Genomic DNA, 24,088 nt, shown 5'->3' on the forward strand with positions numbered 1-24,088 from the left:
ACAAAGCTTGCTGCCTCAAAATTTAAACATGTTCTATTATGGCTCAGCAAATCAGTGGTCTCTGACTTTTGTGATTTGAATGATTGACCTCTGAGGGAAGAACCTGGCTGTGCAACCTTCCATGAAAGATAAATGCTAAGCACCTGAAAACATTACCAGCAACCCTCTTTTAAAATTAGGAAAGAGAAATGTGCTATTAAACCAATCGTGAACTCTTTGCTACATGTAGAAACTCTCACTGAAATCATATAAAGTTATTTATGTGCAAAGTATTCAGGATTGAGGTTTAGACAGATAACAACCTAAGTCTCAAATAAGATCAAAATTGCCTGAAATTTTAAGACTCTGATCTTAATGACAAATACTTCCCCTCTCTTTTCCTTTAACTAAGTAAAGCAAAAGTCTGAATTCAAACATAGGACTGCAAGGCATATCTAAAGCCATCAAATCCACTGTCCTGTTTTTGCAAGCAATCATTTGTCCAACAGATCCACATTAATCTCACAACTCACAATCTCAAAGCACCCAAAAAAATTAAGGAAAAAAATCCGTTAATATGGTGGGGGGAAAGGTTACAGTCAATGAACTGCCACTGTAAGAGCCAGGAATTATTATATTGCTATGTGCTTGAACAATCTTAGGGAGAAGACCATGTCTTGTACTACAGAGGACAGTAAAAATGCTACAGTTCTTGCCAATTTGACTTGGAGAAAAAATTCCTTCTTGACCTCAATATTAGCAATATGTTTGATTTGGACCACATAAGTACAGATAACTGCACTCAGGTACCTGAGAGATTTCTAAGGACTAGCCGGAGGGTGAGTGCTTTCCAGGAATGCTCCCACCTCTGAGATGGGGTAAGAAGTGTTTCAGAAGAAAGCAACACCCCCCTCCCACCCCCACCCCTGCCAACTGGAAAGCAAATAAAGCATTTTTGAATAAATAAAATTCTTCCTGGCATCTTCAGGTGACAAAGAGAAGCCCCAACCCCTAGGATTAAAAGGTATCTGACACACAAAAATGAAGATTATGAGTTATGTTTATATCCATATATGCACTATTTATTGCTCCTATCCCATCATACTAATCCTTCCATAGAGTTATCAAGCTCCATCTTAAAACAATTCAGGTTCCTTGCTCTCACAAGTTTGCTTGAAAGACCATTCTAGACCTTCATTCCTCCTCCTAATTTCCAGTCTAAATTTGTTCATGGTGAGTCTTTAGCCATTTGATCTTATGTCTGAGGTGACCATATGTCCTGGATTGGCTGGAACGGTCCCAGATTTCGGCCCCAGCCAGCCAGTGAAAATGAAAACGAGCATCCCGGGCACAGGGCATGAGGCTCAGAGGCAGAGCAGCAGCAGCTGTGAAATAGGAAGCCCAGCAGACAGCAAAATTGCTCATTAACATTAATTGTTACTTCACAGGTGATTGATAACACCTGGTGAAAGAAAGAACAATAGGTCATTAACAGGCCATTGACTTCCTGAAGCCATCGGAGGGTGCGGGCAGTATCCCAGATTTTGCATTGTCCCATGTGGTCATCCTATTTATGCTGATATTGTTCTTTAATTTAAACAACTTCCTCCCTCCCTGATATTCGCTCACCAAAGAGGTTTATACAAAGCAAAACCACTCTCAACATTTGTTTTGCAAAAAACTCTTTTAATCTTCTCTTATAAAATAGGTTTGCTGTTCTCCTAATCATATAAGTTACCCTGCTTTGTACCTGATCCAGTTTAAATTAATACTTGTCCATGGGCACATCTACACAAAATGCTAAAAAGCTACACAAGCTGCTAAAAATAACCATGCGCTGCTGGCTTTCTTTTGTTCCCACTCTCTTTTATGAACTATAGTGTCTGGTTAGAGTACAACACCCTTATTCACTCTATTGCTGAGTCCAGAGGGAGTCTCTCCCATACCGCAAAGAGAAAAAGCGGTGTACACCAAGCAGTGTACCAGCACCTCCTGGGTGCTATAGGTGTTCTCACAAATGTTGCTTGTGAGGTTTCAATGTGCTAGTTCTCATTGTAAAAGAAGACTGTGAGTTAGCACAATAATTGTATATATAGTACAGGGGCTGGCAGTCTTTTTACGTTGCAGAGCAGAACAATCCAGCTCCATTCTGGTGTGGGCTGGATGACTTCAGCAATGCGTCAGCAGTGAAGGTGTTTCCCTGCACCCTTGCTGAGACCAGGCAGTTGGGAGCTGTGCCAGTGCTGGCACCACCTTTTCCCAGCTGGGGCACCAGCACAGGTTGCAGCTGGAGGGAGCTGCGCCAGAGCTGGGCAGCTGGGAACTGCCCCCACACTGCTTCCACTGCTTCTCCCCAGCTTCCCCTCTAACTGCAGCATGGGAGTAGCTTCCAGCCAGTGGGGAGCTGCACCAAGTCTGGGCATCTGGAAGTTGTATCTGCACTGCAGCTGCCTCTCCCCCAACAACCCACCTGGCTGCAGCACAGACACAGCTGGAAGCTGCCCCACCCCAACTCAGTTCCCCACTGGTTGGAGATCATGCCCATGTTGCAGCTAGGGAGCAGGGAGTTAGGAAAAATGGCAGCAATGCCAGCTGCCGAGCCCCAGCAAAGACAGAAGCAAAACCTTCTAGTTCTGCAGCCCAGATTTAGCCAAATTCTAGTATAGCGCAATGCATAAAACATCTAAAACATAACAGAAAGCTTCTCTGTCTCTCAAACCATTGACCTGAATTTGTGATTCTCCTGGGATGCAAGTATTCCAGTGCCAAAGTCTGAATGTTGGTAGTTAAAGCCAAAGGACCTTTAACGATTGTGAGAACTCACAAGGGACATCCTTAAATGTAACTGATATTGACATTTATTTAAAATTAAACTTTTTCTGATAAAGTTGCTTCCATAGGAAAGTACAGGGACAAATTTAGGGGTGAGCATAAATTACTCTAAGGGACAATAGTCTGGTACAGGCCAAACCTTTCAAAATGTAAATGACTCTAGGGCAGGAAACGGAGAGCAAGCTAGAGGGAGGGTAGGTTATGTAACTAGATACTAGCCTGAACGGAAAAGAGCTCAATGTTCTAGTCCTGGTTGGACAGAAGCTATCCCACTGCTTTTTATCCATTTCATCCAATGAGGGATTAATAAAGTTGCAGTGCTTTAACAGGAGTTAAGAGTGCAGAACTCTGGAATGCAGAAGTAGAATTACTAAATTAGAATTCAAAGGAAATTATCCAGTGCTACATCAAAGTAAAACAGTTAATAGACTAAATTGAAATGAATCAGATGTAGCCATGTGACAATTATCTTTATCAATTAAGTGGTGTTTGAAAATTTCACGTTTCTATTAATTTTAGAGTTCACAACCTATTAAACCACCAGAGCTTCTATTTCTTCTTACATTATATTCAAGAAGAGACATGCCATCTACAGATGAAAACTCATGGAAAGTAATGGACCTTTGCAGTGGATGAGCCTGGAGATGGGCCAGACCATTAAAGTGTGGCTCTAACTGTAGTAAATCTTTTTTCTTTTATAGATCTTAGAAGAAATCTGCCAGAAAAATAATTGGGGACAGCCTGTTTACCAGCTTCATTCTGCGATTGGCCAAGATCAAAGACAACTGTTCCTGTATAAAGTCACTATACCTGCCCTTGCCAGCCAGCAACCTACTATGTATGTAACTATATCATTTTCTGTGCTTTTTAATGGGATTTTTAAATCAATGTATTTAGCATCATTACTCAAAAGCAACTATACAAGTTGGTTTTTATAGTCGTTTCAAATTTTGGAAAGCAGAATAAAATCCTACAGACTAAAAGGGATAAATACAAATACCAGCCATTACCTATACTGTCTCTGCTCAAGTAAAAACTGCATGAAGCCCACATAGCCTTTCTTTAAATCTCTTATATGCTGATAACAATTTCTTCAGAAACTTTAGGAAGAAAAAGCAATTTGTTGGGATGTCACCAGATTTTGGATCAAAATATAAAGATAGATCCTACCATAGGCAGATCTAGGATTTTGAAAAGGAGGGGTGCAAATACTGGACAGCATAATCATATGTAACACAACATATTTTTCTCCAGTTAAAAAGAAACTGGAAGTTTCACTAATATGTTAGGAGCTGAGGACTCAATTACTCAGTTTAAATTCAAAACAAAAAGAATTGTAACTTTATTGGCATGTGCATTAATCTGCTATATTTTGCATAAAACACAGCAAACTAGGCAAACATAATTAGGTTCATAAAAAAAATCTGGTCTTCTTCAGCATCTTGACAGTGCATCCATTGTTTCACTGCAAGTTATTTCCACACCTGAGTTAATGTTCACTTGAGTTAACATTTCCACACTTGAGTTAATGTTTTTAGCTGAAGTTGAAAAGAGTCTGCAGGGCTATGAAATAGAAACTACATTACCAGGAGCAGTTAACGGACAGTAGAATTGCAGAAGAAAGGATAGCTTGGATTGTGGAATATCAGGACCATTCAAAAAGAAAGGGTAATTAACATCTGTGGAATGAAAAATTTAGAAGGAATGAAATAGATTATAATGAGTCATGAAGTCAATTGACTCCCTCACTGTTGCCTGAATCCTGCCAGGCAGTTGGTTTTAAACTCTGAGGGAACCAGGAAGCAAAGGAGAGTGTGACTGCACCAGTGCACACCCCCTCATCCGCATTTGGATCCTACTTATTATAATCTTCATCATTCTAGAATATTATTATCTAAGCACCTCACTGAATAGTCCAAACTCTGATATGTTTCCCCTTGGCCTAAAAATGCAATTTTGGGTATGCTAATCTGTGACTGAACGATTTGAAAGAATGTTGTATTAAAAACATGGTTTGATTCTGATAAAATGAACAAACAAACTGGAACACTGTAAGGTGCAAAGAGCCTCAAAATTAGCTAGCGCTTTTGATCTTAATTGTGTTTGATTCAGTTCCCATCTGTAAAATAGAGACAATAACACCCCATTACTTCACCATATTGTTGTGGAGATTATTTATATTTGTGACATACCCAACAAACATATTAGTGAAGACTATAGAAAATTAATCACTTTGTCTTCAGAATAGGGTTTAAATAGTGTTAATTGAATAAGGCATAAGCACATATCAAACAATAACGATAACATAAAATATTTAATAGCGGCTACTGTAGGGAGCACCGTTCATCCTATGCACTGAATGAGTGTACAGTCTTCTGAATATATAGTAGGTAATCATATGAAGAACATGCTCAACTAATTTGTAATGGATGCTATGAGATTTTGGAATTTTTAAAAGTAGTTAGGTGAATTGGATATTGGAGAAAGTTACTGAATAAGGCATGATCATTTGCTACTAAGTAGACAGGAAGTCAGAGGCTTATTCTTCTGGGCTAGGGACAGATATTCAAAAAGCCTGAGCCTGAATTGATTCAATCTTTGAAGGTTAGTCTAACCTGCAAAGCTTGACCTGATTTGAAGGTGGATAGACATTCCCTTCTCATTCCAGAAATGCAGGCACATGCCTTCAGTGGCTCAGGCTAGAAGCTGGGGGCTCTAGAAAAGCCCTCCCTTCCCTTCCACAGGACTGAGCTGAGGGGTGTGTCACCAGGCCCAGGCAGGACACTATGATTAGGGACCCCTCCCCCATCACCATTTAACAGGCCATCAGAAAAAGTCTCACTCATTACAAGCTCTTCTTAAACAGCTTTTTCCAAAGGAAGGAATGCAGGGCCATTACCATCTGAGCTGTTGATTACCTCCCAAAAGCCCTAAGAAGACACAGTCCTATCCACCTTACACAGCATTAGCTAGCATACCACATGCTGGCTACAGTCCGTGCCGTGAGAGAGATGAGGAAGGGATCTCTGCTTAAGCAGCGAGTGGTGAGAGGTGGGATGCAGGGCATGGGAAAGCCAGCAAACCCAGTCTCTGATGAGCTTCCACCAGGGAGCAGAGGGAAGGGACCAGCCCTGCTGTGGAACAGAGAGCCCTGCCCAGCTCAGAGAGCATGCTGGGATGCTGGGGGTGTCTGGTTTAGCTTAAACCAGCAAAGGATCTGGGACAGACATTGCATAAACCAGTTTGAGCCAAATCAGTTAAGTCTGGTACTACATTCAACCAGGTTTATCTCAAATTGGTTTATGTGCACTGAATATCTGTTCTGTTAGAGGTTTAAACCATTTTCTGATTATTTAAACTGGTTTATGGGTAATGTCTGTCCCTAGCCCTGGATAGATCCTGGTCCTTCCTCCCCAAAACTACTCATTTGGAGCACTGGAGGTTAAGGGGAAGAATGTTGATTGGTCCTGAAAGGAAAAAAGCAAGAGGAGATAAAGGAAAAAAGATGGGTGATTAATGCTCAGCACTATGTTTTCTCTGGTTAAAAGAAAATTTTAATGGTCTTTTCGAATATCAGTCCTGGAGTTAGATGCTTAGTAATTATGTGTGAGTATTTAAGTGATTTTGCAGAAGCCATAAAATAGAACAAGAATAATAATTTAATTAATCTGAAAAATCTGCAAAGTAGCCTGAGATGAAGCTTATGATGGGAACACTGAAAACACTGGTACAGTGCAAGGAGGGTGCATGCCAGAGAAAAGTCAGGCTATGACACTGTACAATTAGTAGTTGGATCACAATGCATACACACAAGAAAACTGCATTGCACTTGAGCAGCTGTAACTCTGACATTTCCTAAGGCGGAGCACTTGACTTTGTTAGCTTTAGAGCTCTTTTAACATAGACTATTTTTCTGTAATTAGTAGGGTTTTTTATTCCAGTCAGTTCCCCCTGCTTGTCATTTGTTCCCTCTGTGTTTGAATCAGACAAGTTGCACTGCCCAAAAGCCCAGAGAAAATATTGAGGGCACTTGAAAGATAGCCTCCCTGCTCCTATTTCTGGTGTTTAGGACCAACACAGCCCACAGAAACCCAGGACTGCAATTGCAAGAAAATTCCTGCTCAGACTTTGGTTGGAACGTGAACTTGAATATGTGCAAAGTTTATTTTTCAGCGACTTAAAAGTGTCGGTGGATTGTAACTAAATGGCAAAAAGCTACCCCTCTGCACATAGAGACTAAAATGCCTCAAAATGGTCATTGCTATTTTTAAAAGGGATATTTTTTAATCTATTTTCTCTCACACCATTATTAGAAACTGAATAGTTTTGGCTGAAATAAAAATAGAATAAATAAAAATCAGTAAGAGGCAGACACTCCTCAAGGAAAATTAAGATGCAAATCATTCAATTTTGGCAAAGTTGTAAATAACTAAAATGGATCTTATTATGAGACATATCAGCTAACGTTCAAAATATGGGGTGCTGTTACCACTCCACCCTCAACAGTTATAACAATTAGGAATCAAGTACTGTACACTCCTATTGCTAATGATAATAGCAATAGAAATTAATGATAGTTTAGGTCTGCTTCACAGGATTACACCGCATCAAGTAATCCAGAAATATTAATGAGAGATACTTGGCAAACGTCCATTATCTATTTAAAGCTGGTCTTTCCAGTTAGGGTGAGTTAATTAAATAAGCAGGAAACCTTTTCAGCATGAACAGTAAACCTCAAGCTGATAGCCAGCCCATATGTAAAAGTCTATACATTTAACTAATTGTTTTTCTTTTTGTGATTTTTTTCCAAATATTTTGTTTGTTTGAAATCTTAATGCACCGTGCGTTCCTACTGGATCAAGAGATATGGACTGTCAAGCAGTTAAGCATACAACAGTAAAAGCAACTAATGTTTTGTATCTGATTCACAGACATCCTTTCACACCTCCCAAGCTCAGTGCATATATTGACGAGGCCAAGACATATGCAGCAGAATATACCCTTCAGACCTTGGGCATTCCCATCGAAGGCACTGAGGCACCTGCTGCAGCACCTGCTTTTCCAGGTATGTGAAGGTCTGTACTGACACTGTCTTGTTAACTACTGATTCTATATAGTGGGATTACAGTGATCTTTTGACTGAAGCCTATGTTTCCATTCTTCCTTGTCCGTATTATTCATATATGAGATGATATAATGGCCTATGTAATGACAGCTTGCTGGGATGAGGATGGATTTTGAAACATCATATTATGGCCAGAGGTATTGGAGGAGAAAATTTGTCTAAAAAAAAAAAAAAGAAAACTGAAGAAGGGGCTAGATCTACTTGAGAACTTTCACAAGGTTGAGGGTTGTCCAGTTCTACAGTTGTGTTGGTCCATTAGACAAAGGGTACTGTAACAAAGGGTACTGGCTCAAAATATAAGTTGTTTCACACTTCTTCAGATTTAGAAGGCTACGGGCTTATTGTTCCATTTTGAGTAAAGATCCCTAAACAGGTTTTAAAATTAACCAGAATGCCTGGGAAAATTATAGAGAACAAGCCAGAAACATAAACCCAATTTACAGGCATTGCATTTACAATATTATGTACTGTGGATGTGCTTATGATGTACTGGGAACCCCTTGTGCCAAACTGCACACAAGGCATGCATTAATCAGAACTACTGAACTGTATGGAGCATCTCAAGGATGAATTCAATAAAAAAAATCTATTCAGCTTCCTGCCACAGAAGTCCGCAAAAGCCACAGAAAAATCAATTTGTCTGGGTTGGTGAAGGCTTCCGTAGTATGTTAGCCAAATGGACTTTTTATTGAATCTAATCCCCATTTACTGCTTAATTATAATCTCTCCTGTTCTTTCACCCTCCCTTATTTATTTGTCTTGGAAGTTTGACAAATAGATGTACATTAAAGTTTCTGCCTACAACACACACTGCCAGTGGTAGATATCCTTGGTCAATGATGGCTGCAACTCTACTTATCCCTGGCCATATCTATATGCTCTGCTCTTGGCATGGCTATAGATTTCCCTGTCCCTGTTGCCTTTGACGGCTTCTTCCATTTTGACCCATTCAATGATTTTCACAGTGGATGGAGTGGAAACTGATATTAACATATTGAATAGAGGCCTACAGAATAAAGCTGAGCAAAAACAGGAACCTCTCCCTCAGGGGAAATTCTGATACTTGAACTTTTTTCATCCTGAATTGAATAAAAAAGTTAAAACATCATCATGACAAAGCATTTTGTTTTGATTTGTTGAACTGACCTGAAATGCCTACCTTAAGTATGATCAACATTAAACTGCATTTAATGACACATCCATCATGGGAGTTCTAGTCTGGGTTCCCTAATGTCCACATCTCCTACTGGCCAAACTCCTTGATTATACCACATCTCCCTTTATTCCCCAGAAGTTATGCAACTTCCATAATGCACCACATTGTTGGTCAGAGAATGGACCGTTTTGTATGGGAAGAGTTGTGGGAGGTGTTGACCACTCAAGTAGTTTGGCCTACAGGACAGAACAGAGGCCAATAGACCATGCAGTTTATGCTGACTTGTTTCATAACTAACTAGGGCCAATTCAACGAACAGAAATATTTTGATCTAAGCCAAGTCAAGCCAAAGCAAAATATTTTGTTTTGTTTTTTTTCAATAAATGACTATCAATTAATGTTAGCAAAACTGAACATTTTCCATGGAAAACTCATTTTGTTTGGAAATGACATTTTCAGGCAAAAAAAAAAAAAATCTTGATAGGAAATTCCCAAATACTTCTACTATGTAGTCATATATGGTGGAACTTTCATAGAAGCATACAAAGTTGGGTTGGAAGGGACCTCAGGAGGTCACCTAGTCCAACCCCCTGCTCAAAGCAGGACTATCCACAACTAGATCACCCTAGCCAAAGTTTTATCTAGCCAGGTTTTGAAAACCTCCAAGGATGGAGATACCACCACTTCTCTGACTAACCAGTTCCAATGTTCTACCACCCTTCTATTGAGAAAATTCTTCCTAATATCTAACATAAACCTCCCTTGCTGCAACCTGAGACTCTTATGCCTTGTTTTGCCATCTGCCACCACTGAGAAAAGTCTAGCATCATCCTCTTTTGAACCCCACCCCCCAACACACACACACATACTTCAGGTAGTTGGAGGCTGCTATTAAGTCCAGTCTCAGTCTTTTCTTCTCTAGACTAAATAAACCTAATTCCCACCGTCTTTCCTCATAAGTCATGTCCCCCAGCCCCCTCACTGTTTTTTGTCATCTTCTGCTGGACTCTCTGCAATTTGTCCACATCCTTTCTGTAGTGGGGGGGCTCAAAACTGAACACAGTAGTCCAGATGAGACCTCACCAGCACTGAATAAAGGGGAATAATCATTTCCCTTCACCTACTGGCAACAAACATAGCAATGGAGCCCAGTATGCTGTCAGCCTTCTTGGCAACAAGGGCACACTGCTAGCTCATATTCAGCTGATTATCCACTGTAACCCCCATGTCCTTTTCTGCAGAGCTGCTGCCCAGCCAGTTAACCTCCAGCCTTTACTGGTGCATGGGATTGTTCCATCCTAAGTGCAGGACTTTGCACTTTTCCTTGTTGAACATCATGAGATTTCTTTTGTACCAATTCTCCAATTTGTCTAGGTCACTCTGAATCCTAGTCCTACCCTCCAACATATCTACTACTCCCCACAGCTTGGTGTCATCTGTAAACTTGCTGAGGGTGCTCTCTATGCCATCTTCCACGTTGTTGATGAAGACATTGAACAAAACCAGCCCCAGAACCCACCCCTGGGGCACTCCACTTGATACCGGCTGCCAACAAGACATTGAGCTATTGATTACTACTCTCTGAGCCCAATGCTCCAGACAGTTTTCTATCCATCTTACAGTCCATTCATCCAGCCCATAATTCCTTAGCTTGCCTGTGAGAATGCTGTGGGAGACTGTATCAAAAGCCTTGCTAAAATCAAGGTATACCACATCCATCAGTCTCCCTGCATCCACAGAGCCAGTCACCTCATCATAGAAGACAATCAGGTTGGTCAAGCCTATCTTGCCCCCAGTGAATCCATGCTGACTGTTCCTAATCACCTTTTTCTCCTCCAAATACTTAGAAATGAATTTCTTGAGGAACTGCTCCATGAGTTTTCCAGAGACTGAAGTGAGACTGACCAGTCTGTAGTTACCTGGATCCACCTTCTTCCTTTTCTTAAATATGGGCATTATGTTTGCCCTTTTCCAATCATCCAGGACCTCTCCTTATTGCCATGAGTTTTCAAAGATGATGGTCAATGGATGTGCGATCACATCAGCCAACTCCCTTAGCATCCTTGGGTGCATCCCATCCAGCCCCATGGACTTGTACATATGCAGCTTTTCTAAGTAGTCCGTAACATGTTCTTTCACCAACATTACAAATGATAAACATCTCTCCTCATCTCCTTAATATGTAGTATTCCTTCTGGACACATTTGTGGTAGGAAGTGTGGTAGTGACTGGTAGCACATAATTTTCATCATTTATGCGGACATCTCCTCCATGATACATGGTCAATATCTTTTATTACATATCCTTCTTGTCCTGCCCTCCCCATATGTGAAGTGGATCTTATGGGCTTATGGTAACTTGTATTATTAGTTCAGAGACAGCTAAATACTGGGAACACATAATGCTATAAAAATAGGGACATTTTGGACAATCATGGGTTTAACAAATAACAGGTAAGTAACTTTGCTAATCACATAGTGTTACTACAGGTATGATCATAATGAAGAGGAAGTTTATCACAAAGGTAACAGCTGCTTAACACTGGGTGCATCTACACAAGACACTAAGGTGATGCAGCATTGGTGGGCACTAAGTGTGATGCCGCCACTACCACACAATAGCAATGAACTACTGTGCAGTAGAATCAAAAGCAACCTGTGCACCACTGTACAATAATGGAGGGTACTGCACAATCATTTAGTATTTGCTAAGGGGAGTACTAAATGACTGCACAGTACCAACTGTGCAGTCAGGCACATGTAGACATGCCCACTGATGTTGTCAGATGTAAATATGTTCAATTTAACACAAATAGGCTATTACAGTGAAATCTCCATAAGTTTATTTCATACACAAAGGATGGTTATCACAGCTGTATCATTCTCTGTGGGTGTACTTAAAAGATATGCTTTATTTATGTCTGTTTTCCACTACAGGATACACCATCACCAATGCAGCTGCAACTGTAGCAGCTACACAACTGAAACAAGCAATGACACTGGGACAAGATCTAGCAACTTATGCAACATATGAAGCATACCCTGCCTTTGCTGTGGCCACTCGTAGTGATGGTTATGGAACTTTTTAAAAGATTTAGTCTACTTGTATTTAAATCAATACTTTCTGTTAATCAAGTGGGGGGGGGTAACTACTTCTGTCTGTTAATTATTATGATCTCAGAATTTTAAATCTAATTTTAGAAGATGGATTAGTTTAGTGATAGTTTTATACTTCTAGGCTGAGAATTTTTTAATTGTTGGTATATGTTTCATTATAAATTAGTTAAATTAACTTTCACACTTAAATAAAACAAGCAAAAACTGAAGACAACAACAAAACAGAAACAAAAACCCATTTTTGCCCAGAAAATAATTCTTAAAATTTCTTAAGTATACATCACTGTGCATGTTTACATGTAATCATCCATGCTGAAAACAGAAACATTCCCAATGAGCTGCATCTTTAAAGTGTGTGATTTAATCAGACTTGTGATTGGCTAACTGTGATATCAAACTCATGTTCATACTGCACAATTAGTGCACAGTTCTAAGACACATAGGGCACATCCAGATAAGTGTGCACCTGTTGCAAACCAATTGCACTGCACATGCAGGCATAAGCTGTGCTGCTAATTTGCAGTGGAGTGGGTTTTTTGACATTGGGAGATACTGAAAAAAGCAGGGTGGTACATGTGGTGGCAGCATGTGCCTCCCAAAAACAGAGTCCGGCTGTCTAGAACCATATTCCAGCTGCCAGCTAGGTTCTGCACATTGAATTGCCACTGTTGGAGCCCCAGAAGGCCCTCAGGACCGCAGGTAAGGCTGCTGGGGCCACCCAGACACAACTATATGCCACTGCTATTTGTTCCTGGGGAAACACACGTGCACACTCATCTCCCACTTCCCTTGATGCTGAATATCTCTCACTAGAACATTAGCGTATCATACAAATGGACTGAGCAGGGAATAAAAAAATGTGTGAGCGGGACTTAGGGTGAATGAAAGAGAACAGAAACCTCTCTCCAGGATGCTAAATGGTAGTGGATTTTCTCCATGGGCTGTACTTTACCTCCCAGCAACTTCATGACAGTAACGTTAAGAAATTGTTGGGTACTTCTCCTCTTATCCTCAGAAAGCTCAGGAGACTAGGGGTGTGCAAAGCAGGCCGTATTCGAATTGGATTTGGATTTGGCTCAGCTCAGGGGATGGTGATTCAATTCTCCGATTTGGATCACTGTCCCAGTTTGGTTCGGTTGAATCTAAAAATGAAGATTCGATTCTGATTCAGAGAATCAGTGATTCAGCCATAGACACAGCTTTATATGTTTTTTCTACATAACTTGAGGTACCAGGTATGGCTTGTGAATGTTGAGATGGTGGGGCAGATGGAGCATCCTACAGGAGTTGAGGGGGGGGCACCTCTGAGCACCCAGGGGACCCACCCCTGAACCATCCCGGCTCAGCGATTTGCTGTGGGGGGACCCCGGGTGGCCCCCCAGACCCAGGAGGCACCAGTCGCTGAGTCGGGGGGCAGGGTGGGTCCCCTGCAGGCTCCGTGGCAGACCTAGAAGTGCTTCTGGTCCACTTCTGGGTCCACCACCAAGCACGCTGGGAACCCCTGTGTTCCCTTGGAACACTCCATTTGTCCCACCATCTCAGTATTCACAATCCACCTGGTACCTTGAGGTATGTAGAAAAAATGTATAAAGCTGTATCTGTGTCCGAATCACCAAATCTCGCTGAATCAAATCAGAGGCTTCTGAGTTGATTCGGAGAGATTAATGGGTCTCCTGATTTGATTCAGATTCAGAGATCTGGCTGCTGAACTGGGCCAAATCTCCTCTGAATCAAATCAGAGATCGAAGCTTTGCACAGCCCTACAGGAGCCCCTTTACTCCTCCACAACAAAAGTGTCCTTCCTCCCTATAACAAAGTACCCTACAATACCCCTATACCCAGGTTTGTTATCCTCTTTGTATCCCCAGTGTATAGCTGTTCAGTTCTCATTATACTAGCCACCTGAGTTTCTTTCTGCCTTTCTTCTTCTGTGCATTTAGAGTGAGAGATTTTTGTCTTGTCCAATGTGGCAATTCACATTCTTCAACCAACAGAGTGCTGATTTTCTGCCTGTTCATTGCTCTGAATCTAATCAGTTATACGTGCCTTGATGAAGTCCACCAAACTAGAAAATACTACTATATCTTTGGCCAAACCAACAACATGTAGAATGTTAAGTCACCCATTTTTGCATAGAGATCCTTCACATACCTATAACCTCCCCCACTTTGAAAATTGCACATGTGGCCATCTTACAAAATAAGTATTAAATTAAGTAGTCTAAATGAGCTTTTATCACTTACTTTTTTTAAAATTCTGCCCATATCAAAAGTCAGTAAATACTGACAGCAAAAGACAGTGTTCATAAATTAGCTTACAAGCCAGCGTTCAAGTGAGTGCATGCTTCAGAGCTAATTTTTATAGTAGTGGGTACATAGGCAGTTATTGATATTTTATCTTTCACCACATAGTCTCCATAGAAATATGCAAAAGCCTAAACAAAATAAATTAATCTTATCCAATAATCCTGGTATCCTGGGCAATGTACACATTAGACAAATATCTGTTAATCATACCAGAATGTGGACTAAAAGCCTAAGTCACAGCTCTGAAAAGACCCATATGACTGGTTTCTTTAAAAAGACATCCCAGGAGGCTTGCACTTTGAAGTGAACAGACTTCCAGCTTGTATCCCATTGTATCTCTATAATATGCAAAACCGTGCTAGTTATCTAATTGTGCCCTCAGTACAATGGGAAAATTGTCAAATTTCTTAGGAGAGAAGTTCAGTGGAGTCCATTAACTGCCAGACTTTGCACTTTTAATACTGTAAATATGTAAACATATTGATCTTCAGTTCTATAATCTGTCGCCTTGAAATAAGCCTGAAGCACCAGATCTAAATCCTAACTTCCCAAAATTCAGAGATATTTGGATTCGACGTTTGATTTAGATCCAGCTCTGATAAATAATACACAAGCTAACAGTGGCATATGCAAAATTACAGAAGTTTCACCTAATCAAGATTAGCAGTTTGCAATACTCAGAATAAACTGGAAAAATCAGTACTGTAGATTGTTCGTACAATGAACAACCAAGCACCAGAAATGACATAGTTATTAAAGTGCTGACCGTGGCAATCACACAGTGCAATACAAACTTGTTTTTAGAGTTTTAGAGACGTCATGTAATGGCTGTGAAGGCTCTCTGATGAGAACTGACCTCATCTTAACAGCATTCTCCTGAATAGTGCTGCAATTTTCTGGAGTTCATATATCCAGAAAGCAAAATAAAAAAATCCTAACCTAAGCTTCTGGCTTCCTAAATTTTCTATATGAAATCAACAGTATACATACATATATTTTCTTGCACAATTAGAAGTAACAAGCAACTAAGAACTAGTACTGTCAAAAAGAGATAGTAAGTGCAAAAAGTTTATGTTATTTTAGATAATTCCACACTCTTATTAGTGCCAATATGTTGTGAATATTGGATAAATATAGTTAAGGTTTCCCCTAGATAATATAATAGTACAAAACATGCAAGGTAATTTTTTTTTTATTTGTATCCATGAATATAAGCAATTATTACAAGGAAGTTCTTAGACCATGAAGTTTTCATATTATATTCATCAATCATTTCTTAAAGATCTCTAATCCTTTAAAATTTTAGATCCTCATCTTCTGCATCAAAGGCAAAATAAGCACATTCCTTGCTCTCCTCCTCCTGACTCACAGGTCACATAAAACATAAGCTCAATGCTAAGAAATTACCTGGTTCTCCCTACACTCTTTAACTTCAGTGAGAAACAGATCAGGTCCAAAATGTTTAAAGGATTCTCTGTGAAATAATAGGACACTGTGTCAGTTGTTTTCCTGTTCTATGTAGGTCTTTTAAAAATGCAAAGCACATTAGTCTCTGAAATACTGTTTACTAGTTACACTAGTGTTGTTTTCTTTTAATATTCTAGTTGACTTGATTTTAGTAGTAACGAAACAAATGTATAAGTTGCATACCACAGTTTCTGGTATTGTTAGACTACTGTTATTCTTAAAGTGTTTTGCAGTTTTAGTAGAGAGACAGGGCTGACTTTCACTGTTCTGGCATATATCTATGTCCTATCTGAAATTTATATACAAAGCTTACTTAGACACTCTCCAGGCCTTTCTAATTGTTTTAAAAATCCTCACTTTTTCTTCTGTGTTCATAGTTTCCTGTTCTCCGTTGGAAGCTTTAACATGAACACTTTGTTTAATACTGGGTGTGCTACAGTTTCAATAGATATTTAGTGCCCTTGAGTATAAGAAGAGGCTCCTATCAAATTCATGCCCTGATTTCACATCATAAGATTGCTTATGCTTGCTCATTCTCCAGCTTGGATTTTGTTAGGTTCTTTTAAGCATTTTGAAAAGTTAAAAGGCCAGATTCTATTTTCACTTGCATCATCTTTACACCAGTATAAATCCAGTCAGTTCATTAGTTTTACTCTTGATATAGACAAGCATGAAAGGACAGCCAGGTCCACAGGCTTTGCAAATTTGTAGGAATAATGATAGTTTTACAGCTATAGCATAGGATTCAGTGACAGAAACCCTGTCCTGACACAAACTTCCTTTGGCAAGTCACTTAGGCCCAGACCTACAAAGAGAGATGCCTTAGTATGCTTATGCTTTAGTTTCTTTTTCTGTAATAGGTGCCTTTCACTTTCTCATCCTTCAGGAGTTAACTTTATTAATGTTTGTATAGATTCTTAGTGCCTTCATGGAGAGTATTGCTGATGTACAAAAGTAATGTAAAAGGGAATCATTTGGGATTACCCACTTTGACAGTGTCCTCTTTGGACTTCGAAAAACTAAATAATAGTAAAGAAATCACACTAAACACCAAGTCTTTGGTGTTCCCTGTTCATAAGAATGTAACAGTAATACAGTTGTTGTATTGTCAAAAGCTTATTAATATGTCAGGACCACTGAAATGAACTAGCTATATTTCTTTCTCTTCCTAATCAAGCAAACATCTCACTGATCTCATGAGATGTTTTTCTGGAGAAAGAGTAAAAGTTCTGGTCATATTTGATAAAGTTCTGTACTTCTGTAACTGCTACAACTAATGAGGCTTACTTCTATCTATACACTGTCTTGTTAAGATGTTTAAAAAAAGAAAGAAAATGTATTTTCCTCTGCAAATGCCACGCTGCACTCTTACGCTAGCAGAGCATGACAGGAAACCATTTAAACCAAAGCCATTGTATTCAGAGGTTTAAATAATTAATAGTATTATTGGTGTTTTAGCTCAATTTTCTCTTATACATATCCATTTTAAGTCATTTTTGGTAATGATACCCTAGTGAAGACTGCCAATGAATAATGTATCCACACCTATTGTGAAAGAGACTGTTGTTGATAGAAAATGTTTCCCACTTTTGTGTAAGTAACTATATATGGCTTTTTTCCAGCTATTTATATAAGGTAAGTTAGAAAAGGTGCCAAAGCAGAGAGACAGGAACAGTATTAAAACTTGTGTGCATAAAGCACTTATTTTTGTACTTTTAGTACGATATTTGTATAGTGTTCTAACACTGTGAAGTGTAGTAAAATCACATGATCCATTAACTGGAAAAGAAATAATTTGTTCTGAAAAAAATGAAGTAAAATTGGCATCTCAATCATCAATTCAGGGAAATTTTGAATTGGATTAAATATTGTACAGCAAGCTAATAATTCTTGGTTAATCAAATGGCATTACGTGTATTTTCAAGTACTATTAAAACTTTCAAACTAATACAAAAGTTTCAGTCTTTTTTGTTGGTTGCCCTGAGTTTTATCTAGAAAGGGCATTCTCTGTATTGGTGGTAAGAATACAGTTCAGGTTCTGTTGAGATCATTATAGAATGCAGGTCTCAAACAGTCAGCAAGGCTTTTATACATGCCAAGATTTAATAAATGCATACTGCTTTGATACACTGAAACAGTCTGATAGTATTCTCTTTCTGCTGTATACTGAGTCATGCTGCATACAATAACTATGAAAAAAAATAGAACTGAGTTGCATCTTTAAGCTAAAGATCAAGAGGACTTTATTTTTCTCTCATATATGGACGCACTAAAATGAAACATTATCTCTGCCACCTACTGGAAGAAAGAAAAAGTTTACTATTTTTTACAGTAGGAATAGTTGTATTTAACAATTCTGTATCCCTTAAAACTCAGAAAAAGGCAGTATTAAGGACCAAACTCTTGTAACCATCCAACTTCTAACCACAAATAAAACAGGTAGAAGATGACTGAAACCAAGGTAAGTCCATGTGTGGAAACCAAGCCTAGAGTTCATACTAAGAGCAAACCAAATGCAGCTTGCAAATCTCAAAAATATTTGTCTGGATTTTCTTCTTTAGACTGAGCTACAATGGACATGGCATAGGCAACCTACAATTAGAAAACTAAAGCATTTTCAGAGCAATCTTGTGTCTTCTGCGCAACTGCAGTCCATCAGAGCAGAGAGTACTAAATTGCTTTGTACAGGCAAGGTCAATCTAGTGGTTCAGATAACAGCATTTGTTTGAAAGCTGGCCAGCCCTGAATGATTACTAAAACAACAATTTCTCAATAGCTCACTGCATTTTTTCTTCATGAAATGTCACAAAGATCCAAATTCAAGCTTCAACTAAAGATCTGGTTTGAGACACGCATGTAACTTCTGTTACTAAAATATGTAAAGGAAAAGTTATAAATGCCATTAAAAGTAGGAAGTTGTTGATTTTTATGGAAAATAATGCACCTGAATCATAATAGGAATGGGGGAGGAAGTTTTAGTCAAGAAGCATATAGAATTTGGGATACCAGACTCCCTAGGCACGTCCAGCTGAGCCTGCTTGTGCCTCTTGCTGCGTCTTAAAGCAAGAGGCACTCTAGGAACATATTGACAGTGTGGGCTCAAAATTTGATATTTGGATATCCAGGTAACAAAAAAAACCCCACCCAGAAAAAAGCAGGGTAGGGGAGGTTTGATACCTGATACCAGGTATCTGCCTGCCCCTTGCCCCAATTCTTCAGCATGCTGTATGCCCATGCAGGGCAAACAGCAATGCAGGCTGCAGTGACTGCAGATTCAGGTGCAGCTGGCCAGAGTTATTTTGCCCCAAGTGGCACAACTTGCACCACACCAAAGTGCATGTCTGGGTGTGTGTGCTGAGGCAAAAATACCTGGTTCAAATAGAAGCAGCACAAATTTGAACCCACCTCTCCTGAGCAGACTCCCACACCCACAGTTTCCCCCACAATCCCCAACACCTACCCACACATCCCATGCCCCCCACATCCCTCCACCACACCCCTTCCCACCCCCCTCCTGCAAACCCTACATCCCTCCATCACAAATCCTGCATGCCCAGCTGCCATACAGGATGAGACCTGCTGACAGGAACTGTGGCTGCAGGGGCAGCTGTCCCCACATTCTAGTTAGTGAAGGAGTCAGGGGAAGCTCTAACTGTTTTATGGTAAGAAAACCAAAAGCAAACATCAAAACATAAAGATATTTGTCATTTATTTTATTATGATGATAGAGACACTGGAACGCTTCCAAATTGCTTTAACTTGTAAATATATCAATAAAACATTGCCCAACTGGTCTCCATCTCTGTCTCTGTCCGTTGTTTTAATTGTGGAAGAGCATGGATTTTGGGGGTACTCTAAAGACTGAATTTGGGAAGTTTTATCAGAGATTTTGCAGTTTTTAAATAGGGAACACCAGGATTCTGGCTAATAGGACAGGTGGCAGGACTGAGGCAGAGGAACCTGCTCAGGGCTGGTACCCGGGATCCAGCTGGAGGTGGCCAGGAGGATATACTTTGACAGTTCAAAGCAGGCCACCACACAGGGAACATCTTCTGGGCAATAACTGCCCAGATGGCAGGGTGGCAGCATACATGGCAGTAGTGCCGCACAAAGGCAAAATGTGCAGCCACAGCCAGAGATGCAGATGTCTCTGCTGCAGCCATGTAGTCCCGACCCAGGTCTGGCAAGCTTGCAGCCTTGGGTCCACATGCTTTTGCAGTTGGCAGCAGGTCATAACCAGGCAACAGCCCCCACTGCCAGACTGCTGCAGTGAATAGAGGGTGCAGGGAACTCTAGGTTAGGGCTGCCCCCCCCATAGTACACAGCGCATGGACTGCCCTCCCCATATAGCCACTGCCCTACCTGCAGGGCTCCAGCCCCCCTGCAAGGCCCACATGCCCCCGCACAGGGCTCCAGCCCCCCTGCATGGACCACATCCCCCCCACAGTCCCAGCCCATCCCCCTCACATGTCCCCAGCCCCACCCCCTGCATGGCCCACAGCTCATCTGCAGCAGCAGTGTCCCCAGATACCAATTGGCCAAGCCCCAGAAACTCCTGAGAGCAAGTAGCCCAGAGTTGCTGGCCAGGGCTGCTTTTTATATTGCTGATGCCAGCACAGGTGCTGGCCTCAGGCTCTAGCTCCCCCTGACTGCAGATTCAGGTGCAGCTGGCCAGAGTTATTTTGCCCCAAGTGGCACAACTTGCCCCACACTGAAGTGCATGTCTGGGCATGTGTGCTGAGGCAAAAATCCCTGGTTCAAATTTGTGCTGCTCCTGTTTGAGCGGCTGCAAGCACACATGCCTGCAAGTGTAGATGCACAACCTAAATTTTTTAGCTCTGCAAAACTCAACTAAAAAAATTATTGCAAAAAGTGATTTTCATGTGGTATTCCAGGTGCTGGCAGGTGCACCGCTCCTTTTAGAATGTTAACGTAGGTCTGGATGAGATTACGGGGTTAGGTTTAATAACATTCCATGCAAGTATTTTTAAAGGAACATATTGCAACACCACTAAGGCATTCACATGATGAATCTAAGTAAAACCATAATTTGTAATCTCAAGCATTTCTCTTCTTTCCTCCTATTTTAACCACAGTTGAATGATTTCTTCAACTGGATAATAAACTCCTCATTGCAAGGACTTGTATTTTATTTGTTTGGCAAAATACTCTTCAGGCACTGTCTAAAAAAAGAAAATAAGTTTAACATGTCAGTTCCTGGCAAGCAACACACCAGAAAGAGGCCAGATGAGCTAAATACAAACACTTGGCTGGAACTGCTATCACGAGGACAATTGAAATTGCATTTATGGAAAAGTTAAAGGACCAAATTCTCAGATGGTAAAAATAAGTGAAACCTCCTGGAAGCCAGTGGAGCTGCATTCCTTTAGACCAGGACAAAGCTTGGTTCTCTAAGTACAAACTTGTTCACTAACAACTGAAAAGCTGCTGTTTACTGAAAATGTATTTACAGAAGTTCAGATTTCTGTACAATTGTTCTTCTTTCTACTGATGTGTTGACTGTCTTGCGTAACATTACACCAAATGGAAATCTCATTGCTGACACATGGTAAAAGTATCGTTGGCTAAAGGTAACATCAGGATGTTAATGTATTTGATGCAACATGTTTAAAAGCTTTTCACCAGCAGCTGTTTCAACTGAATAGAATGGGTGCTGCTGCTTATCATTAGTTACAGTGAGTATGAGATAATAGGACTGATTGCAGAAGGGATGTAAGGATTCAAGCCCAGTAATGGGTTGGTGTTTTTATATAGGTCTTAAGAAAAACAAAGCAAAACAACCCTCCCCCTCCCAATATAGTAGATACCATGCCTTCAAAGAGGACAACATTTGTCAGCCCTCCCCCCACCCCCTCACCCCCTGGCATCAGTGCAGCAACATCCCAGTATCTCCTTCCCTGGACCTCTGCCTAAATTGCTAGGCAAATATTGGCAAGATGTAAACTGATCACAGTTCCTGATTTACTGGAAGTTGCATCACAGTCAGGGGGTGCCAGCTACTTAGGTATGACATTCTTAGGGCCTTGTTACATGGTAATTTTAGGCAGCTTCTGGAGGTTGTAACCCCTGGATTGGCTACACATTAATACCTTTTAAGTGGCTTTAAGCAGTCATTATTAGTTTTAAAATTAAGCCGTTCCAGGGCAGGATTATCTCTAATCCACCTAATGTTGATCTTCTTCCCTTAAGTGTGGCCACTTTCCACAGCTATTTTGCCCAGATTGAAGTCCTGCAGCATCCCAGGATGCAGTGGCCTCTCCTGAGTCAGGGCAAGTAGAGGTGCCAGGACACAACCCCACCCCTCCAGGCACATTGGGCAGAGCAAGCGCTGCAGCCCCAGAGCACCTGGCAGCTTCAGTGCCTCTTGCCACTCAGACTGCTCTCTCCCCAGCGAGAGCAGCAGGTCAGTCCTGCCCCTAGCTCCTTGTCCTGCCGCTGCTCCCCAGGCCTCTAGTGAGAAGGCACAGCTGTGCAGATGAGGGAGAGTCAGAGATGGTTTTTCACCTTAAAGTGCACGTGCACCACTGAGCCAAACAACACTAAGCCAATTAATGTTTGTGAGGCTTTCAGCATAAGGTGTAATAAGGCCCTTAGTCACAGTATCTGAGGGAGAGATGGCTGGGAATTTTACCATCATCCCAAGTCACCAGTTGGAAAAGGTCCTGTCGGTCCCGACCCATCCTTGTTAATCAGACAGTGCCCAGCTGGCTGCAGTGGACAATCAAGGCTCCCCTAATGCAGGAACCCAGAAACCTCAACATCTGGGGGAGTAATGAAACATTCCAGACCTCATTCTTAAAGTGTCTTGGTCTGCTCGGGGATTTACCGTCAGGGCACTAGCATATCGGAGAATTTCCTGAATTGCCTCAGGCACCAACTACAGGCCCAGACATGACAGGTATACTCAACATATTTACCATTAGCTTAGACCTAGCCCTTTCCAGGAGGAAGTAACAATACGAAAGTGCTAGCAGAGCAGCAAACTGAAGACTTGGATGGACGTTATGCCCAGTAAGGGACTTACGTAGCTAAGCATTTGTTGAATGTGACAAAGGAAAATATTTGGATGATATATTACTATATATATGAATATTTTTATTCATGTACTGCCAGAAAGTGAAATGGAAGTGCATTGATGACAATATCAACAAAGAGAAAGAGAAAGTCATCATGTCAGAAAGTTACCAAGTTACAAAACAACTGAAAGTAACTTCATCCTATCCCAAACCAGTCATACATTAGCCTTCTATTAAAAAAGCACCATATCCCTGTGTCCTTGTTACATTACTATATTAAGCTGTGATATGGAGGTACATGCAACACAGAGAGGCAACTCATGACTTATAAAGTGAAAGCTGATCCAGGCCAAAAAGGGACTCAGAATCTGGCGTTTTGGGTTCTATACACAGCCCCCATCTGGGCCGAAGCTCAAGTTCCCAGTCAAGTGCAGAATCCATTGCCTGACAAAAATGGTCTGTGGAGTATTAAACAAAGGAGAAATGTTTTCTCTTACATAATTTCAATTGGAAGTGTTGGGAAAGGGTGCGGCTGCACAGGGCATGCATCTGGCAAAACAAGAAATTCAAGGTAACAAACAAAATGATCAGCTAGAAGATAGCAATATGGGATATAAGGTACTTACAGGTCAGGAGGAAAAGGTCCCAGCACCAGTTAGCTCAGTAGACTATCTAAATCAGCTCCTATTCAGTGAAAAATATTCTGAGAACATCCTTTTGGAAGTCTCAATTCTTTTCAAGAGGACAAGAAAGAGTGGCATTGACAAGCTAAAGGAGAACGTATCTTAAATATTTACTTAGAAGAATGTGGCATATTTCTGTAGCCAAAATGTGAATTTGGAAGGGAAAAGTTGCTGACTACACAATTAAGTTACAATAACTAAATTTAATCTAATCAAGTCTTCAAACAAAATTCTACCCAAGGCCCTTAGTCATGTGTTCTATACCAGTAGGTTCATTTTGGAGCAGTGTGGAAGATGTTCAGAGAAGGTGACATTTAATGATACTATTATTAGTAGCTTACTAGAACTGCCAGCCCTGGGACAGGTCTGATTAAGAGCTATATCTTG

At 40.7% G+C, this 24,088-nt stretch overlaps 1 protein-coding gene across 4 annotated transcripts in view; it reads left to right on the forward strand.

The window, feature by feature from the left end:
- A1CF (APOBEC1 complementation factor) overlaps nt 1–12,402 on the forward strand; it is a 65,334-nt gene extending 52,932 nt beyond the window's left edge. For all 4 annotated transcript variants that reach the window (XM_019538595.1, XM_019538597.1, XM_019538596.1 and 1 more), the window contains 3 exons: nt 3,513–3,649; nt 7,743–7,876; nt 12,029–12,402. In XM_019538595.1, coding sequence (XP_019394140.1) covers nt 3,513–3,649; nt 7,743–7,876; nt 12,029–12,180 — 423 coding nt within the window. In that variant the 3' untranslated portion in view covers nt 12,181–12,402. The remainder of the gene's footprint in view (nt 1–3,512; nt 3,650–7,742; nt 7,877–12,028) is intronic.
- Nucleotides 12,403–24,088: the final 11,686 nt, after the last annotated feature.

Source organism: Crocodylus porosus, unplaced genomic scaffold (genome assembly GCF_001723895.1).
Source record: "Crocodylus porosus isolate Cpor-Errol unplaced genomic scaffold, CroPor_comp1, whole genome shotgun sequence".
Classification (NCBI taxonomy): Eukaryota; Metazoa; Chordata; order Crocodylia; family Crocodylidae; genus Crocodylus; species Crocodylus porosus.